Source organism: Trifolium pratense, linkage group LG5 (genome assembly GCF_020283565.1).
Source record: "Trifolium pratense cultivar HEN17-A07 linkage group LG5, ARS_RC_1.1, whole genome shotgun sequence".
Taxonomy (NCBI): domain Eukaryota; kingdom Viridiplantae; phylum Streptophyta; class Magnoliopsida; order Fabales; family Fabaceae; genus Trifolium; species Trifolium pratense.
Genome location: NC_060063.1, coordinates 22974362 through 22988929, shown reverse-complemented (window position 1 = coordinate 22988929; position 14568 = coordinate 22974362). Strand labels below are relative to the sequence as shown.

At 32.4% G+C, this 14568-nt stretch overlaps 1 protein-coding gene across 1 annotated transcript; it reads left to right on the top strand.

The window, feature by feature from the left end:
• The first annotated feature begins 3301 nt into the window (after positions 1-3301).
• LOC123885117 (ankyrin repeat-containing protein BDA1-like) lies at positions 3302-5618 on the top strand. The gene is made up of 2 exons (XM_045934370.1): positions 3302-4033; positions 4807-5618. Exons 1-2 carry the CDS (start codon positions 3410-3412, stop codon positions 5518-5520), a joined length of 1338 nt encoding a protein of 445 aa, XP_045790326.1. The 5' UTR covers positions 3302-3409; the 3' UTR covers positions 5521-5618.
• The last annotated feature ends 8950 nt before the right edge of the window (positions 5619-14568 follow it).

Below are 14568 nucleotides of genomic sequence, written 5' to 3'. Positions count from 1 at the left end.
CCACATGGGAGCTAATGAATAATTCTTGTCACCCGTTACACAAAATTTTGAAATAAATGAAAGGTACCATCATCATGTGATAAACTTTAAAGTCACTTACCAACACATGTACAACTTTTTTTATGTGGTCCTTTATTTCAACCATTAAATGTTTCTGATTTTAAATAATTTACACAAACAAACCCTTTCTTTCTTTCTTTTTCAAACCATTAAATCTCTCTGATTCTAATACTATGGGTGAAGATAAGAGGCACATGTATTGAGTAAATTGATAGTGATGAAACTAAGACACTCGTGTGCCTTAATTTAACTGGCCCTATCTTCCACCGAAAAGGAGAGGTAGTTCTTGTCTTAGCTTGAAGACATAAAAAATAAGTGTCAAGCTTTATCAGACCACCATTGCCCCATGTGGTAGTGCATGTGAACCATTAAGATCAATTATTCAATGCCCTTACTTAGGAAGGACCAATATTTTAAAATTGTTAAAGTATCATGTCAGATACGTATTTGACATTGAAAAAGTATATCGAGTGATTGATTTTTTTTAATAAAAAATACCATACACGCTCCTTATATGTTGTTTCTTGATGATGAAAACGAAGGAGAGGAGGCTGAAACAATTAGTGTTAACTATTAAAGTAGTGAATTTTAGACTATGTGATATTCTTTTTGGATAGTATTAATATGTCCTTTTAGGATAGAGATTGTAAACTTTTCTTGTAGAGTGTCACATCATTAAAATACTTGATTGTGAGCAACTCAACATTCATTTTACTTGTAAAAGATAAAAGATACTGGTACTAATGATGTTTTTTTAGTTGAAATAATAGTACTAATGATGTTGTTTTTGGAATAATCATTTTGTTCAGTTTATTCATTCTTATGGAGAATTGCGAGCTTATTTGAGTTATGTGAAATGAACGGAATAATAGAGTTTTCAAGGCTAAGAAAATTACAATTAACCAGATGTTAAATAAAGTTAAATTACATTGTTTTGATGGTTGAATGCCTATAATGTCAATCTTGATTTAAACCCTCGCATCATGTTTGATCCCTTTTATTTGTATAGTAATCTTCCCTAAGAAAGTCTATAACACTATATATAAATTTTACAATTAGTTTTTATTACAGCGTGTTATTTTAATGATTAAATTATATAAGATTGTAATAGTTTATGTAGTTGTTATTAATTATTTTTCAATAGCGATTAAAATTTTAATTTGTTTAGTTTAAAGTAGAATATACTAAAATATATTTTTTACAAGTCAATAAATCTAAAACGTATTTTTACTCGTGTTTAACACGGGTCTGGATACTAGTTCTTATGATGTTGTGTGAAGGCTAATCTAATATATATGATAAAGAATTAAAAGGACCGGAGGGAGTATTATTTACGTCACACTATATTAATTACATGCAATTCTATTTAATTAATCAATAAACAATGTTGTTAATTTTTTAAAAGAGATAAATAATTTATTTCTAAACAAATTACTTATTTTTAATATGCTTCTGTGAGGTTAACTCAGTTGATAAAGACATCGTATTATATATGCTGAAGTTGTGGTTCGAAAACTCAACACTTTACTTATTCATCTGAAGGATGAAATCTCTAACAATTAGACTACTTAATAAAAAATTACTTTCAATATTTTAGGAGTACAATAATTTTAATTAATGTAGGAGTACAATAATTTTTTTTTAACAAAAGTACAATAATTTTATACAAAAATACAGAGACAGCAACTCCATTGTTTTGAGGTCAGTTTTTCCAGTGAAGTTTTTTGGGGCTGACAGAGGAAGAAAGATGTAAAAGTGAGTGGGGTTGTAAAAGTAAAGAAGGGGGGGGGGGTGATGTCAAATATAATCAGTGTTGTACAAAGTGGGGGTAACATGCCACATGGGTCCATTGTATTGTGTCGAATAAGCATGTTTTTTTGTTTTTGGCGCTTTCGGCAATGCTTTATAACAGAGAAAGTAGAGTGGAGTTACCTTGTACCAATTCACCAAGTACTATAATTTACTATTTCATAAATAACATACATCAATTTTTAACCAGAATGAAAACCTCTCGGTTATAAGGTTTTGTTTGGTAAAAAATAATAGATAAGTGATAAGTTAAATTTAGCGGAGCTTATAGATGAGTGGTTAGTATTTAAATTAAAAATAAATTTTATCCGTCAAAATTTGATGTTTCATTTCATGCCATCATTATTTTATGAGGGACTGCGAAATTTTACATTGATTGATGGTAGTTTGATAAAACAAAAGAAAATTAATATTAGTTGAGTTTTATAACACTTATATTTGTTTTTTTTATTTTCTTTAAATTGTTATTAAATAAGTCATATTTTTGTAAATTTCTATTTTTGAGATGTCCTATATATAACATCGACGTTTATAAATGTTTAGTGTCAGACACACCTATAAGTGTCTTGTTGATACATGAAGAATGTCTTAAAAGATCAATAAATTGGGTTAAAAAAATTAATACCACATTTTTACTAAAAATCTCGATATATTAGATATATAAATAAATAATATCACCTATATTTCAATCACCAATATTACTATGACAAACTTTATGTACCATCTAGTATTTTTTAACCAGTGCCGTGTTTAGTGTAACTTTATGTACCATCTACTATTTTTTTTCTTCTTTTCTTTTACTCCATACCACTAGTATCTACTACTAAAAATAGTACATGGTAAAAATTGTGAAATTTACCATATACGCATATGCAAAACTTGTAACTTGACACTCACAGTACAATGACAGGGTACCCTGTACTGAACTGATTGAGATTAAGATCCAAGGCCAATAAATTTCAGAATTCAGTACAAAGACATCACGTGCTATGATGAAGAAATTGAGTATCATAAATCACGCCCAGCCAATCAGACAGCGACACGTGTCCTACTTTTAAAAAGCAAATTTTTCTCTCTCCAGGGTGTAATCCAGTGTGGCGCACGCGCTGGAATCTGATGGATCAGGATGATCTGGGCTGTCGGATTGATCAGACAGTCTTGATGAGATCAGATCTTGGCTGTCTGATGGAAATCAACGGTCTTTAACCATGGTCCTTCAGTACGCGCGCGACACTGGATCCGCGTCTATTCATGGGTAGTTTGGTTAATTAATTAAAAAGAATGGGTATTTTGGTCCAATTGAAAAGGTGCACCTTGCTAACTTAGACCTAACTAGGGTCTAAGTTAGAAAACCCCTATATATATATATATATATATATATATATATATATATATATATATATATATATATATGTGATAGGTGGGTTAAAATAGAAAATATATGAGAGTATAAAATAATTTGGGAATTAAGAAGAGCCAGCCATATTTATTAGCAATAGAAGCAAACAAAATTTTCATACCGAAAGTGAGAGCTTCAAACATGAACGTCCACCTATCAATTTTAAGTGACAAACTGAAACTTGGAGGTGATGAGGATAATATAAACCTCCTTTATGAAGCAATTGAAGATAACCCATCCATTTTGGATATTATAGATTCAAAACAGTTTGTCGAAACTCCTTTGCATATCGCTGCATCAAGGGGGCAAATCCAGTTTGCCAATGAAATTATGAATTTGAAACCTTCATTTGCTTCGAAGCTAAATCCGAAAGGATTTAGCCCAATCCACTTAGCTATGCAAGAAAACCAAAACAGAATGGTGTTGTATTTTGTTGACATGAACAAGGACCTTGTTAGAGTGAAAGGGAAGGGAGGTTTGACTCCTCTTCATTTTGCAAGTCACAATGGAGATTATGTTGATCTTTTAGCTAAATTTCTCCTTGAATGTCCGGAATCTATCGAAGACTTGACGGTGAAGGGTGAGACTGCATTGCATATTGCTGTCAAAAATAACAACTACCAGGCTCTTGATCTCCTTGTTTGCATTCTTAGAAAAATTATCAAAAAAGGCGCCAGGAAGTTCGATTATAAAATACTAAATCGGAAGGATGAGGCTGACAACACCGTTTTGCACATTTTAGCGCAAAGGAATTTCGAGCCACAGGTAACCTTTGATCAAGATATATACTAGTTTGTGTTTCTCTTGATTTTATTTCGCTCTTTTTTTCATGCTAATTTTATATGAAATTAGAAGGAAAAAAATAGAGTAAAATTCATCTCACTAAATTAAGTCTATTATTTTCTTCTGTAGCTCCAAATTAATCCTTTGCATAAAGTACTGAGGTTTGTGGTAGCATAAGTAAATGTTTGGTAGGGGACCATATAATGTAAATGGGATGAATTGCGCACCATAGATGTGCATAAAACTTTTCAACCTACATCAACACTCCTAATGATAATGATAAAGTATATTGTGGGCGATCTGAGTACGACCACGTCACGATCTTTTTTACTCTCCTCTCTAGTAGAGTTTTTGTCTTTTGTGGGAATCGAACCATGTACCCTCAACTTCAAGTACATGTTCAATTTAGCTACTAGAGTCAAGATCAAATGACATAAGGTGTGACAACTTTGATAATTCTTTACCGGATAATCGTCTTACGAATTTGAACATTAGATTGAAATATATTATAACATAGATCATGTCTATAGAACATGACATTAATCGGAAATCATTTGATACGTCAATGAGATACATCAAAATTAACTCATTTTTTGAAAATTCCACGTATACCTCTTCCATCATTTTTTGAATTCATGAACTTTTATGGTATAAACCCATTAAAGTTCAAACTACAAGATCTTGAATCTTATCTACCAAGATTTTAGTTGACAATAGGAATGATTTCTAACGATTTCTTGTTCATTAATTACTAGGTAGCACACACACTTGGATTGTTGTTAGAGACTAGAATAAATTTGAATGCAAAGAATTTGGAGGACAAAACAGCATTAGACATGGCATTCAATGAAGATATTAAGGGTAAATTGCTGACTGCTGGAGCAAAACCTGGCTTACGAGTCCGCGCTGCTCCCACACTTGCACATAAACTAATATCAAATATCACAATTATTGACAAATTGGTTATTTTTACATGTTCCCTAAGAATGAATATATCAGAGGAGCAACGCAATACTTGGTTGATTGTTGCGACTCTTGTTGCAACTTCCGTCTATCAATCAGCACTAAGTCCCCCAGGAGGGGTTTATCAGGCTAATGCTAGTGACAATAATGTGAACATCACTTCCTCCAATTCTACTATTTCTAATCTGGGAAATGCTGGGAAATCGGTCATGTCAAATTTTTATTTCTTCGTTTTTTCAGTTTTAAATATTCTTTCCTTCCTTGTATCAGTTATAGCTATATTTATTCTGACCCCAAGTGGGGTACTAGGCGGTCTGGTGTCCGGTCCTGTGGTTTTGTTTTCCATGAATTATCTAGTTTCTATGAGGTATATATCCCCAGGTTCCAACACCAATATTGTTGACATCACTATCTTATCAATTGGATTTGTCGTCTTCATTTATTGGGCTATTCGATTCTACCATGTAATTAGACGGTGGGCAATGATGCTAAGAAGCAAGTTGTAGATCACAATTACAGACATTAGAGATGGATGGCACAACCAAACCAATAATTGTATCTTGTATTATTTTTATTGAATGTATGAGTATGATGTGCTTTTATATTTTTATGTGTATTAATTAATTAATTGTTGTTTGGAAGAAAATTGATTACTACACATGATGTAATGGTGTTTTAATGCATAAAATGGTTTAGGCATAAGTGACTTGGTGAAGAAGTCAGCTAGTTGATTTTGAGAAGACATGGGTAGAAACCTTAGAACCTTCTTGAACTTTGTCTCATATAATGTGACGATCGATCCCTAAATGTTTGGTACGCTCGTGAAAATTGGGTTAGCTACAATATGTAGTGCACTTTGATTGTCGCAATAAAAAATTGGGATGTGTGTAAGTAACTTTAAGATCTTTGAGCAAATAAAGCAACCATTGAACTTCAAGGGTAGTAGCATCAACAATTTTACTAGGTTATAGCTTATATTGAAAAATTGGTAACCTTTTTTTCTCGCGAGCTTTTTTTACTAGGTTATAGCTTATAATTTTTCTTCCAATTTTACCCCTAACATTTTCCTTAAAAAAATTAAGTATCAATTAAACATATCTTTTTTTATGTCATTTCATAGTTATAAACTAGTTAAACCGCTAATTTTACCAAACATTATACATTTAATCAGCTATCTTATCTGCTATAAATTAGCTTACAAATTATACGCTATTTTTTTCGAAACAGAACTTAATGTGTCAGTTTCGCCTAAAATAGCGAACATTATTGATGGATCCATCATGTTTTCCTCCTCCATACTCCCAATTGATTCCAACCCATGTGTCTGAATAGCCTTCTACATTTCCCACATACTTAATATGCATCTGAGATGGGAATATCAACTGGTAAAAACAATGCAATTAATTTGCATCTCAAAAAACAAGCTGGTAAGAGTTTCACAAGAAAATTTAGTTTTGAGGGGCATTTTAACAAACATATAGTGGGCTTCACATGAGGATTCACTGTTGGTATATTCAATTGATGCACCTAATTCATATCCAAAAAATACACCAAGACTAACAATTGGAATCACAAAGGAACACATCAGAATTGGGATATGAAGCACGTATGTCATCACCATTCCTTCACCTCCTGAAAATATTTTGAATGAAATATTGTTTGAAAATTAATATGTGTGAACCCTTTCTTCATCCTCATAAAAATATTTTGAATCAAACGTTGTATGACATATCATCGATCAATCACATGCACCCTAAAATTTTATAAATTGAAACAACTTTTTTCATTTTTCAATCATTCACTCATACAATATTTCAATCAAAATATTTTCATGGAGGTGACGGAGACAAGCATTATATTTTTATAAGGTTAACGGGTTAAAGTGCAAACTGAGTTTGTACTTTAGGTAGCGAACTATTTTTCTAGAATATTTTCATAGGGGGCATGGCTGGTGCAAATGTTCGGGTTAGGACAAAAAAAAAAATTGTCATTCGTTAATGAATTCGTTACTTAAATAGAAAGCAAATACAATTGATGTGTGATTAAATGGGCCTATTTCTAAAACTAGGCCTGTGTGAACTTTAAGCCTTCGTGAAAATGAATCCAAAAATGTGGCACAAAGTGCATGTGTGCTGAAAATGAATCCAAAAATTTAATTGCATTTTTCCTATGAATGAAAATAAATTAAAGAGGTTTACTTTTATCACTTTATTGATTCTGGAGCGCGCCCTACAAAATTATCAATATACCTCTGTCCGCTACCTAAGTAGTGGAATATACCAGATACGTATGAGGGTGTTTTTTTTTCTTTCTAAAAAATCACATTTTTATAACGTCAGTTACTTAAGTAGAGGATGTTATAAAAATGAGAAATTTTTTTTAAAAAAAAACTCTACCAGGATTTTTATAACGTTAGTTACATAAGTAGTGGATTCTAGAATCCTCAACTTAAATAGCAGACGTTATAAAAATGAGAAATTTTGAGGAAAAAACACACTGCAAAGATTTTTATAACGCCCACTACTTAAATAACGAAAGGGTAAAATGGAAAACGCGTAGGACACGTGAATAACCGGTAGGATGACAAAAGTAATTTTCTGAATTAAAAGCAAGTAGACATAATTGAGCTATGACAACATATACCTTATACTAGTAGTACATTTTAGTTCGGTCAACATATATACCAACATTCGATATTTCTTGTCATGAGTCAAGTCCATATATAACAACAAAAGGGATGATAATTTTCTATCTAGAGTTGTCTATTGCTTCCCTCTAATTAGGCATACTAAGACCATCTCCAATGGTGTAGTATCTATTAGGTACTCATGGTACTTAATAGGTACTACTATTGGAGCACAAAATATTTTAGTACCTAATAGATACCACTTCTAATATAAGAACTCTCTCCCTCTTCTTTTTATGGGACCCACTTTATTTAATATATTCAAAAAAATTTAGTTTGGCAATATTATTTTAAATTAAATTTCAAATTTTAATGATGTGGAGTTATTGATGACTCATTTTAGAACTTTTTAAGAAATGCTCCATTGAAGGGGTTGAGTACCTATTAGGTACTATTATTAAAAAAATAATAAATTGATGATGTGTCTATGTGGGACCATTTAAGTACTCAAAAATGAAGTGCTCCATTGTGGATGCTCTAACATTCGATAATTCTTTTGTAGGATTAATTATGGTTCTTATGAATTAACACCTTTCTTTTCAAAGTGTTTTATTCTTATTTGCACGCATGATGCATCTCAAGAAACTTTTTAGGGTCATTACTCATCCAATAAGTTCTCTAAATCAAATTATCATGCTTAATTATATACTTATTATATATTTAAGACTTAATTAGTAAAATAGTCCCTTAAAGATATTTTTGGTTTCACATTGGTCCCTTAAAGAAAAAAATGTCTGAATAGGTCCCTTAAAGAAAAAAAGGTCCGAATAGGTCCCTTAAAGACATATCTGTTAATCAGTTTGGTCCTATTCGGACCTTTTTTTAGGGACCAAACTGATTAACGGAGATGTCTTTAAGGGACCTATTCGGACATTTTTTTCTTTAAGGGACCTATTCGGGCCTTTTTTTTCTTTAAGGGACCAATCTGAAACCAAAAATATCTTTAAGGGACCATTTTACTAATTAAGCCTATATTTAACTACCAAAAAAAAAATATAATAAAATAAAATCAAGTGGTTCTTAACATAATAAGATTCTCTACGTTCAAATTCTCTTATTTCGTACATTTATACTATTATTTAGGTTTTTTTTGTCTTTTTAACCTTAATATATTTCTTTATTTTGTCTTGTTGACGTATGTAAACATAAGATTAATACAAGAGGTGAGCTGCCCTAGAGAATTCTAGAGCACTCAAGAGAATGACTATTACAATATATTGTTTTTAACCTAGAATAGATCTCTCCTTTTCCCTTCTAAGTGTCTCCTTTTATAGTGCAATATTCCTTGACCTAATGGGCCTTGTTTTGGGTTGAGGTGGCTAGGCCCAATAAGCTATAACACTGAGATCCATAAACAGCTCGTCCGTACAGGACACATGGAGTTAAAGCACGTGTAGCTCACGTGACTCGTTCATGCAGATCAGGTGGAGCTGCGTAGCTCACGTCACTATGTTCCTTGGTACGAGAAACATTACTTTAAACTTAGGTAGACCTAAATGATCATGTTGAGCTTGTCATGATGGAGGTTGGGTTCACCATAACCTGAGGTGAGCTAAACATGTTGAAGGTGGAGCTCGTGATCGATGGGGTTGAGTTGGGCTGGAGCTCATGATGAAGTTGAGCTAGGCCTGTGGAAGTGGAGCTCATGATGAAGTTGAGCTAGACCTGTTGAAGTGGAGCTCATAATGAAGCTGAGCTAGACCTTCGAAAGTGGAGCTCGTGATGAAGTTGAGCTAGACCCTACTGAAGTGGAGCTCATAATGAAGTTGAGCCAGACCTGTGGAAGTGGAGCTCATAATGAAGTTGAGCTAGACCTTCGGAAGTGGAGCTCATGTGAAGCTCTACAGAAGTGGAGCTCAAGGTGAAATTGAGCTAGGCCTGTTGAAGTGGAGCTCATAATGAAGTTGAGCTAGGCCTGCGGAAGGGGAGCTCAAAATAACGTTGAGCTAGGCCTGCGGAGGTGGAGCTCACGATGACATGGATGGTCAAAGTATAATATAATTTATATGGTATGGTCTCCATACCAGTCCATGTCTTTTATTAGAATTTGTACTAAATATAGGGATCTGCAGTTGGAATCAATTGTAGGAAATCATGATTTGGACTCAATCTCGAAATGCAAGTTTCAAATCGAGTATTTGGATTTAGTCAAAAAGAAAAATCGAGTATATGGGAAATGTGACGATGCATCATGCTCCAAACCAGACGACTCGGTAAATTGGATCTAAAAAAAATAGTCTTAAATGCACTTTTGGTCCCCCTATTTTTAAAAAAATGAAGTTTTGGTCCCCCTATTTTAAAAACCAACTTTTTAGTCCCCCTATTTTCATTTTTTTTAGTTTTGATCCCCCATCCTATTTTGGTGTTAATTTTGTTGATGTGGCCTTGTAACTAATGATGTGGCAACATTCATGTGGACAAATTTAATATCCATGTCATTATTATATATTTTTAAATTCAATAAAACTTTATTTATAAAATATTTTAATTGTTAGAATTATATATTCAACTGAAATAATAATTGTTAAATCTTATAAAATATGAAATTTGAAACCCTAATTATCAAACCTTCAACTACTAGAATTTTATTCACCGTCGGAGAGTATCCTTTCTTATGGATTTCACTAATCCTATGGTTTCCGTTCAAACTCAACAATTTTTGGATTTTTAAAAACGAAAAGAAATTAGAGATGATTTTGTGTTTCAATAGAAATTACTCATACTCTTTAAACTATCTATGACTTTGGATGAGTTTGAATGAAAACCCAAAAATTGTTTTAAGTTTGAAGTTTAATTCTATATTGGTTTTATATAAAGTTGGATGATGATTAAAGTTGAAGGTTCTTGAAATACAAAATTTGCTTTCAATATGCAATTGTTTGATATGAATCAAAGAGGATCATGTCCATGTTGTGATTGTTTGTTTTTTCTTAGGTTTAATAAATTAGAGGTTGTGAATTTTTGGATTTTTTATTTTAATGAACTTTCTTAGGTTTAATTAAATTATTTTATAAAATAAGTTTTATTGAATTAAAAACAAATAATGACATGGATATTAAATTTGTCCACGTAGACGCTGATATGCATTAGTGACAATGTCACATCAACAAAATTAGCCTTAAAATGGAATGGGGGATCAAAACTCAAAAAAAATTAAAATTGGGGGACTAAAAAGTTGGTTTTTAAAATAGGGGGACCAAAATTTCATTTTTTTGAAAATAGGGGGATCAAAAGTGCATTTAAGCCTTTTAATACACATCTTGTTTATTTTATAAACACCGGGAAAGTGAACCACAATATTGCTCCATCACATCTTGTTTAAGACATGTACCAAAAAAAAAAAAATTAAGACTATTTTTTTTTGTCTAGAAATTAAGACTATTTAACTCACTAATAAAATATAAATTTGACTTAATGACTAAAAATGATTAATAATGACATAGTATTGATCAATATAATACTAACAACTACTAAAAATGGTAATTCGATCCCAAAACCTTAACATAATACTAAAAATGATTAATAATGACAATACTAGCTAGTATTGATCAATATAATACTAACAATTATTGATATCAATTTTTTTTTAAAAAAAACAAAACAAATAAAGAGATTAAGGGTTTGTTTGAAATAATTTTTAAAATGTATTTTAGAAAACTGTTTTAAAAAGAGAAAAGCAAAATTTTTTGAACTTGTTTTATTTTTTCAGTTTTTGATACATGAAACATGTTTTAAAAACAGTTTTTAAAATTGGATTGCCAATCAAATGTTTTAGTTTTTAATTTTATTTTTTTTAAAAAAAAAAAACTGTTTTTGAGAAGGAAATCAAATAGAGAATTGGATCATCTCCAGCCACAACACTGCAGCTGTGTGATTTTATGTGTGTGAGAAGAGAGAATCCGAAGATCCCGAGTTCCTTCCCTTCTTCTACCCTTTTCTTTTGGTAGCTACCGATTACTTCACCGCAAAAAATAAAAGAAAATAAGGTGATAATGTGAAAGAAAAACGATGAGAGTGATAAATACATAAAAAAACGACATGAGAAAAAATACAGTAGAGGATCCAAATCCATAAACCGGCCCTAAGGATTCTTTGATACACCATTAATTGAATATATAGTCGGTAAAGAATTTGTAGTCCTCCCATGTGTATAATGTAGGACAATTAGTTTGGTAAAAAAAGTGACACTGATAGGAGTGTGTGTCTAAGCTCTCTAGAGATTGGTCCCAATGATTTCATAAAAATTTGTCATTTTCTTGTCTACAATGTATAAGTATGATCAAGTCTACTTATAGTTAATATTTAACACCTAGCTTGAAGATTAATTGGCTACTAGCTGGAATATCTTTCCACTAATTGTTTCTTGATTAGAAATTTTTTTAGTATTCTATCATGTCGACAAATTATTTAACACTATTTGGTTTTTGTTTGAATGGTAATGCATAACTTTTGAATACCAAAATGCAGCTGGAGCCAATGATATAATATATGGTCAAATTAAGCTATGTCCAAATTCATCAAATTGAGTGAAGATAAATAAAAATTTGGACCTAACCCAAATAACTTTATGATAAAGACATAAAGTGAGTTTGGGAAAAAACGGAAATGGGTCACTTCTTTCAGCAAATTAATACTCAAATTAAGCTATACATTATTATGAGATCTAGCTAGGTTTCATTCTATATATAATCAGTTAGTGTGGAAACAAAGGAATTTGGTATTTATATGAAATTATTTATTGTTTAGAACTCTAGTGGTCTAGGCTATGTTGTGTCTCAATTATCATATATGCTAATACAAATATAAAAAAAGTCCATTTTTTTAGGGCACTCATCAAATTTTAGTTTTTGGTTATAACAGTGCAAATTCAATTATACCCTCAAGATTCAAATGTCTTGATAATTTTTTTTATCATTTGATCTATATTTACAAGACAATCCCATCAAATAATCTAATTATTGTTATATATTCTATGGTTTATCTATATGTGTTTAAAATATCATTAGGGGGTTTGTGAGTAGAGTGAAGAAAAAGAAAATAAGGTTATTGGGCTTTATTACTATTCAATCAATAAATCAAATTAATTAAAAGTCATTAATTAACAATTGTCATTGTTTCTATTAAGACACGTTTTCTTGTGGTGTGTTTAGGGGGGTGTATTGTTAAAGAGATAAACACATTTGATATCACATTATATATGTTCACATAAAGTCATAAACCACAGTTTTAATCGATAAATCACATATATTCGATTTTTACTCAAATCAATAATGTACCTAGCTTTAGCCAAAATTCCTACAGTTTGAAAACAAAATGTACATGTTCATATTATATAATTGGAGCCATAATTAGGATCACTTTATGTCAACTCCATTCACAAATCTCAAATCATGTGTGTGCCATTAGAGGAAACTAAGTACAAGATAATTAATTAATTAATTAATTAATTAGGTGAACTGGCAAAAGTTACACATCAAAACCAAAAATTGATCACAGCTATCCAACATGCATAGTATAGACTATACGGCTTTTGTTAATATGTGTCTTATAAGCATATAGTAATAGTATAGACTAATTCTAATATGTTAAGAATTCAAAAATTACTCTACCAAAAAAAAATTCAAAAGTTATAAACTTTGCATTAAAAAGTAAACTTAAATATTTTAAAAGTTGAATGTGTGGCTGATCTTAACTGTTGATCAGAATAGGTAGAAGGCCAGCTGGAAGTCCGTTGAGCAGGTGATAGGCAGCAGATCCGAGCAGATGGTCCACGGAGGGGGGGTTGTACCTGCAGGTGCTCCGATGCTTAAGTCAGTAAGGAAAGAGAGCAAGAGAGATACTAGAGAGAAGTTAGAGAGAGAGAGAGTAATTGTAATAATGAATCGTGTTTTTCTTGCTCTCCCATGAGGGAGAGTATTTATAGCCCCCAGCTCTGGGCCAAAGGTCCTCTTAGTGGGCTGGACTAGCCAAGGCCCATTAAGAGGGACTGCCAAGATATTACCCTTAGATAGTGGGTAGAGTAGTAATTTTACCCTATCTTGGTGAAGAGGTTGTGCCATGCTGACATGGAGGTGGTTGGGCAAGCCATGTGGATTTTGTGAGGGTCTAGGTGGACTAGCATTAGTCTAGTCCAGAACAGGAGCCCCCCAAGTCGTTGCTCCTAGGCATAGGAGTGATGACTTTAGATGTGTGCCCAAGTGCAGAAGGAAATCTCCTTGCAACCTCTCTTGAACAAAAGTGGACGAGGAAGTTGCTCGTCAAAGCCTTGCTCGTAGCAAGCATCTGCAATGTTTTGCTCGAATCGATTTTTCGAGGATGTTTAATATCTTGCTCGTAGTTATGGTTACGAGGAAGTATGTGTTGCTCGTATCTCCTGTGAGGAGATATTGCACAAGATGGAATAGTTGCTCGTTGCTATAGCGAAGAGATAACAACGAGAAGTATTGTTGCTCGCAACGATGACGAGGAGATGATTTTCAAGAAAGAATTGTTACTTGTTGCTATGTTGCTTGTTGCTCTGGTGAAGAGATAGCGACGAGGAAGTCTTGTCGCTCGTTGCTATGACGAAGAGGCTAGCAACGAGGAGGCTTTATCGCTCGTTACTATGACGAGGAGGTTAGGAACGAGGGGGTTTTATTGCTCGTTACTATGACGAGGAGGTTAGTAACGAGGAGGATTGTTTGTTGGGAATGTGAAAGGGCGCATTTACTGCTTTGATTTTTACGAGGGAGTGTAAGGACCATTGGATCAAAGCGTCTCTTCATTTTCCTGGCTTGATCTATAAATAGAGGAGAGTGAATTTCATTTTCACTTTTCACTCTCTCTCTTCAATTGTAATTCTGGATATTCTCTCTGAAGTTTCAACTTA